We start from the raw sequence: 6,743 nt of genomic DNA, 5'->3' as shown, positions 1-6,743 counted from the left end.
GCCGGTAAAGGCCCGGTGTGGAGCGGGCGCTTAATGGGCAGTCACCGCTGTGACTGTGCTCTGTCCCCCCTCCTCACCCACCCCTGCCCGATGCTGGTCAGGCAGCTCGGCCGCAAGGTCCGGCTTCACTAAAGTGTGCAAATGTCTGACCGCTGTGCTGTCCACCTGAAGCTAATATCGAATGATACTGAATGTCAACTGTAATGGAAAAATGAAAATTACAAAAAAGCAGCAGCAGCGCGTCTTGGGGGAAGTTGCTGCTCCGCGCAGAACCCTGATGGAGAAGCGGGAGGGGCAGGTTTGAGGACAAGGGGGAGGGGGACGATTAAGGACAGGGCGATGCCAGCAGGGGCACCTCCCCCGCCCAGGGATCTGGTTACTCCAAAATGGGGAGGGGGAGAGTGAGCGAGCGAGTGAGTGAGCGAGTGAGTGAGAGAGTGAGTGTTCTGTCACGCGGGGCGGGGCGCGGGCCAAGGCCCAAGGCGGGCGTCTCCATCAGTGGCCTGAGCCGTGAGCGAGTGAGTGAGCGAGTGAGTGAGCGAGTGAATGTTCTGTCACGTGGGGCGGGGCGCGGGCCAAGGCCCAAGGCGGGTGTCTCCATCAGTGGCCTGAGCTGAGCAGGGGCCTCCGCCCTTCCTTAACGGGGAGTCTGCCTGGAGCCGGGCTCACCCGGACATGGACAGCAAACCCTTTCTGACTGAAGCAGGATTGTTTTCATAAAATGATTTGTGGGGATCTTGCTGCCTTTCATAAATATAGCTCCTGACTTTGTAAATTCAGAGCCTGTCCCCTCCCCCTTCAAAAATAATTTACATCCTCTGAAAGGATCTAAGGTTTTCCAAATCCTACGACTCTCTGTGCAGTGCCCGAGGGCCGGGTCTGTCCGGGGACATCTGCCGAAGCCCATGGGACTGCCGCCTGTAGGGTGTTGAATTGTGTCACCCCGAAAAGATAGGTTGACTTCTTGACCATAGGTACCTGTGAACACGACTTTATGTGGGATTAGGGTCTTTGCGGCTGGGATTTCGGATGACGTCATGCGGGCTGAGGATGGGCCCTAACTCTGATGGCTGGCGTCCTTGTAAGGAGAGACCACAGAGACGCACACAGGGAAGTGCCATCCGGCCCAGAAGCCGCGAGGTCAGTCGCGATTTCCCTCTCCGTGCGGCCCGTCCTGCCCAGTTGTTCCTTAGGGCTGTCCATCCGCACGGGCCTGCAGCCCAGGCGTTGCCCGTTCCGCACTGCGGCAGGATGCGTTTGGCCCTCACTGTTTTAACCTGGGAGCATCCGACTCTGGAACGGTGTTTACTCCATGGGGTCAGGATCCGCAGTCAGGAACACCCAGGCCCAGAAGTGGGGCTCCCGCGGCCAAACCCGGCCTCGCCCCGCTGTACTCAAAACCCGCCTAGGGGGCGACCTAACTGCCAGGTCCCACTCACTCAGGTAGGCTCGCCGCCCTGCCGGGGGACCAGGGCTGGGCTCAGGTCTGAAGGAGGCCGGTGAGTCGACGCAGCTGCAGCAGGGGACTGAGGGCTCAGAATAAATGGGAGCATTGTGTGCCGCCCGCCTGGTCACACAGCCTCGCGGGGGCAGCGGGGCCTTCGGATCCGGCCAGGGCCACGGAGCTGGGCCACCCGGCAGTGGCCCTCTGCTTCCCTCCCATGGTCCCTGGGTCTCTGGCCTCGGTCTCTCAAGGCGCTCACCTCCCTGCCGGGCCCTCACTGTGGCCGGAGAGCACCCCTCCTGCAGACAGGTGACCCCAGGATTTCCCAGATACGCAGAGGAGGATCCCGGCCGGCCAACGGGGTGTTTGGGGCCCGGCAGAATCCCTTCTACCAACACTGCTGGCTGCAATGACAAAGCGAGGACATTTCAAATGATCCGACGTCCTTGGGACCCGGAAGCGATCCGAGGCCGGGTTCGGCCGGGTAGGTGGTGTGGCTACGCCAGGGGGTGGGGGCCCTCTGCTGATGTCACGCAGCTGACCAGGAATAATGGCCCGGCGGTCTTTTTCCCACGTGGTCTTCCCCCAGGATCTTGGCCCTTCGCGAACACCGGACCAAGGGGAGGTAGGTGTCCAGACTCAGGCCTGCAGCGTCAGCGACACGGTCTTTCTAGGACAAAGCTGCAGGTGGCGCACCTGAGTCATCTGACTTCCTGGCTCCCTTTCCTTCACCCCGTGACCCCACCCTCCCCTCCAGGCAGCTGGCTGCTCTGCTCCTGGCTCAGCCCCACGAAGTGAACCAAGTGAACCGCCTACTGCCCTTGTATTTTGTTATTTTCCCATTACGTCAGATCATATGTTACATTTATGTATCATTGATACGCTACACTATTTTTTTATTATTTTAAATACTGAGTGCACATTTATTTCAATGTCTACGTTTCTTGCACTGATACAGGCCGGGGGAAGAAGGGTCTTTTCTTTGTCTTTATTTTGCGTCCTCCTGGGTTTTGACTTGGTTGTCTGGGTTGCTGACTGTCTTTAGGATCTAGCCACCCTGTCGACGGGTCCACTTACCACCAGGTTCTCGGGACTTGCAGGTGGGCAGTGTCCACGACCTCGACTCTCTTTGGAACGCTTGGTGGCTCGTATCTGCACCTGTCAAGACAGGACGTACACACTGGCCACGCCATTTACCAACTTAGAAAGGACATCAGGGCCGCCTTCGCTAAGCAGGCTTCCGCTCTGGCGGTTGGCGTTAGCGTTTCTGGCTCCCCCTCCCAGGTCCACACCTGGATGTGTGTGTTTCAGCCACAGCGCCAGGCTGACCTGGCTGGGCTGGACTCCAACAGCTGAAGGGAGACTCGTCAGAGGAGGCGACCTGATCCTCCGGCTGGAGTTTCAGGTACCTAGAAGCACAGATTGCATTGCAAGTGCAGTTATCGAAGGCAGGACAGTAACCCATTCTCTCTCAGGCCAGATTTAAAAAATCTCTTTACTGTTTTCCTCTAATGTGTGGACAAGGACATAGAGAAGGGGGTGGAGGGACGATTACCTGAGGACATTAAAATGGCCTTAAAATCTAAAAGGAATCTCTCTTGGTTGGCAGCCCTGGTCTCTCATTAGAAGAATTCTTAACCGGGGGTCACTTGGTAAGTTATGTCTAACCATTATGATGCGCACATGAAACTCATAGGATATTGAATGACAACTGTAATTGGGGGGAAAAAAGATTTAAAAAAAGAATTCTGATTCCCCAAAGGCCGTGTCGGGTTTTACAATCGAAGATGCTGCACCAGGCAGGTGACTGCTTTCTCGGGCCATGTGACTTGTCCAGGATGTGCATGCAGACCTGGCCACGCTGCGATGGTCTGACGTCGTACCCACTCTGCTGGCCCCTCGATGACTCGTTGTTACTTTGGGGAAGGCCCAGGGTTCTGACGTGCGCATGGTGTCACTGAGCGAGGGCTTGCTGCCGGGCAGGCACGGGACCTGGCACCACGATGTCGGCTTTTGGGGAAAGAAAGTTCTTACTGTGAGGCCAACCCACAAGGAGACGCGATTCAGGGCTCGAATCCCTCTGCTCATCCAGGTTTCGGGGCGGGGCGTCAAGGGGTTTCAGCACCGGGCCTTCCTGGACAGCAGCCGGTCTCTCTTGAAAGGGTCTCAACGTCCAGTTGGGTCGTTGGGTCGGGTTGGGTCGGGTCGTGTGTCCTGTGGTTCCACAGGGGCGGGCGAGGGAGGGGGAGGGAGCAGTTAAGGGTTCACAAGTGTCCCTCGTGCATGGTGGTGACAAGTGTTTCTCTTAAGGGGTAAACTTTGGTTTCAGATTTCGTTAGAAACAGGATAGGACCGGTTTGAGCTGGTTCTGCGGTTACACAGGCAGGGTCCACAATCCACCACTGTCCCTCAGGGCACACACGGGAGGTGCCCTCCGGCCTGGAAGGGTCCAGGCTTTGGCTCGCGTTCTGCTAAACACGGCCGCACTCTGCTGGCGTCCCCCAGACCTAGGAGGCCGCAGCGGCAGCGTGGGGCCGGGCTGGCCTCTCTGTCACTGTCACTTGCTTTGCCTGCGGAGGGATCTGCGGTAATCGGGGTGCTGGTTTCGGACAGAACCTTCTTCCGCCAGTGCAGTCTGTGCCCCGCAATAGGCTTCGAGACCTGCCCGGACTGCCTCCCCCTTCTTTCAGGAAAGTCTCTCTCATGGGGCCCCCAGTAAGTCACCACAAGGTGGACGCAGCCTGGATCCTGGCCAAGACCCCTGGTGAACTAGACGGTGGGGGTGGCCGGTAGTGCATTGGGGTTTGCGCCTGATCACGCTCGGTGACCTGTGCTAAATGCCCCCTGAACGCTGCCTGGGCTCCCACACCGGTGCTGGGGTCGGTCGGCGGGGAGGAGACACCGTGCAAGGGGCGGGCGCACGGGAGGGGAACCCCAACGGGGGCCGAACTTGCCGTTCGCAGCCGGAGGGACAGTGCGACTGACCAGTGCGCAAGGTGGAGAGCGCCGGAGCGGTGGGCGGGGCAGGCGCCAGCCTTTTCTTCGATGGCATCGAGATCACCCTGTCATCTGCAGCACCACGTGGGCCGTGCCAGGCTCCCCACGAGCGCTCAGGCGGTGCTGGTCGCGAGAGCAGGGAGGAGCCCATAAGCATACAGGCCACGCGCTTCGCTCAGGGCCGGCCACTCCGGCGTTTGCCGTGTTGTTATTGTCGTCGTCGTCGTCGTCGCCGTCGTTGTTAAATCCTCCAGCAGCCCTAGGATGCAGGGCGGCCAGCTCACAGATGAAGAAACTGAGGCATGGAGTGGGTGGCCTCTTGGTTATCAGTGACCAAGGAGCCCCAAGTGTGGGCAGCGAGCCTCCACCGCCATGGTCGCCGTGGCCATTTAATCAGCACCAGGTCCCGATGCCATGGGGCTGATGACCACCACCAGAGTGGCCTGAAGCTCTGCTAAATGATCCGCCTCGTGTCCCCCGGGCCACTCCCTGGATGGCTGCTGGCTCTGCAAGGCGGTCGACACCATTCAAGGTGCTGGGCTCTGGGTTCAGGGAGCTGTGCGCATCACTCACCCGCGCCAGGCCGGACAGGAGGCACCGCCCGGGCGCGGGTCCACTGGGGGGCGCCAACGGGCAGAGGGACCCCGGCCACACGCGCGCAGAGCCGGGGCGCACGCGCGCTCGGAGGGGCGGGAGGAGGGGCGGGACCCGGCCCGGGAAACGAAAGCGCGCGCGGCACGACGTGGGCGCGCGGGGCGCCGCAGGTGCGAGCGCGCCGGCCGGGCGCGGGGGCTTGAGTGCGGGCTGCAGGGCCCCGTGGGTACAGGGCACGGGCCACATGGTGCAAGGATGGCCCACAGGTCGGGATCCCGGGGGTGCAGTGTCCGGGGCCCCGCAGCGCGGTCTGGGTCTGGGTCGCGGCGGCCCGGCAGGGCGCGCCGGGGTGTGGCACCTGCATCCTCCGTGGCACCTGTGTCCCCGCAGGGCCGCCGCCCCTGAGCCGGGAAGCGCCGGGCGCGGGCTTAGTCCCCGGTAAGGGCCTTGGCCTGGCCGATGGCCAGAGGGATGGCCAGACCTGGGGCGGCGGCTCCAGCCGGAATCCTTCGCTCTCGCTAACTGCAAAACCGGAAAAGTGTTGCGAAAAGACGCGCATGTCTTTATTTCACTGCCACACCACCGCACCCCCAGAGCGCAGGGTCCCCCAACTTTCCAGGCAGCCTTGAGAGCCAGGAGGGGCGCAGAATGAGGGAGTGCAAAACTCGGGCGGGGTGCCGCCAGCGCCGAACCGACTTTGGTGCCTGGTTTTCCTGGGTGGAGGCTGGAGGCTGGACTCTGAGTTCTGGCCGGTTCAGTGGCTGGGAAAAGCGAGGAGAGGAAAGTCAGGGATGATGAGCAGAGATTATTTCTGCCCCTGGGCCTCTGGCGCAGGTGAGACGACGGACTAACTAAGGAGTCAGTGACCATCGCTGAGCCCTCTGTGAGTCCTCTGCTCTGTGCTGAGGGGAGCTTTGGAAAGAAGGAACACAGCTTAGGGACAGAGAGGCCTGGGCGGTGGGGGTCATCGAAAGCCTTTGAGTGAGACCGACGGCCGTGCTGGTTGCTGGGGTCCTGGGGCGGGGCTGTGGTGGGGCCGGCCCGGGTAAGGGCGCCCGTCCTGTAGGCTTCGCCTGCCTAATGGTCACGTCAGCTGTGAGCCAGGGGCTTTGTCTCTGGGCTCCTTGTCTGGGGCGTGCGGAGGGCAGGCACCCTCAGTCCCTGGCTTATCTCAGGGTTTTGCACATGCTGTATCTCTGCCTCTGCTGGGGACACGCTCTCCCCTACCCCCCTGCTCCGTTCTCACTCTCCCGGGCTCCCCGGTCTCATCCAGGTGGGGACAGTGAAGGTCGGGGGAGTGTGCAGGGTGGTGGGGGGAGGGCCAGCAGAAAGGAAAGTGGGTGCTGGAGCCTCAGGGCGCAGTCCAGGGGAGAGCCGGAGGGGGGGGACCTGGGATGAGGCTGGGCTGTGAGCCGCGGGGGAGGGGCCCGGGCTGGTTTCGATTGAGCAGCGGGACCTTCTGGGCCGCTGTAAGTTCACTTTCCCAGAAAATGAAACTAACGCAGGGCTGTGGTCATGTGACAGGTGGCTGGTATATAGCTCGCTGCCTCCTCGGGACTGGAGGGACTGTTGCTCCCAGATTGGCGGGACCCCAGAGCCCCCCCACTTCCCCCGAGGTATGAAGTGTCCTTCCTGCCGCCATGTCTCCAAAGAAGCCGCTCCCAAGTTCTGCAGCCAGTGTGGACAGAGGCTGCCCTCTGCGGCCCCC

At 61.3% G+C, this 6,743-nt stretch overlaps 1 protein-coding gene across 1 annotated transcript in view; it reads left to right on the top strand.

The window, feature by feature from the left end:
• Positions 1-6,559: 6,559 nt before the first annotated feature.
• RNF213 (ring finger protein 213) overlaps positions 6,560-6,743 on the top strand; it is an 87,818-nt gene continuing 87,634 nt past the window's right edge. The window contains exon 1 of the mRNA XM_025047104.1: positions 6,560-6,741. Within this exon, the coding sequence (XP_024902872.1) occupies positions 6,654-6,741 (88 nt within the window). The 5' untranslated portion in view covers positions 6,560-6,653. The remainder of the gene's footprint in view (positions 6,742-6,743) is intronic.

This window comes from Pteropus alecto, unplaced genomic scaffold, assembly GCF_000325575.1.
Source record: "Pteropus alecto unplaced genomic scaffold, ASM32557v1 scaffold134, whole genome shotgun sequence".
Lineage (NCBI taxonomy): Eukaryota > Metazoa > Chordata > Mammalia > Chiroptera > Pteropodidae > Pteropus > Pteropus alecto.
Note: the sequence above shows the minus strand (reverse complement) of the source record. Positions and strands in the feature narration are given on the sequence as shown.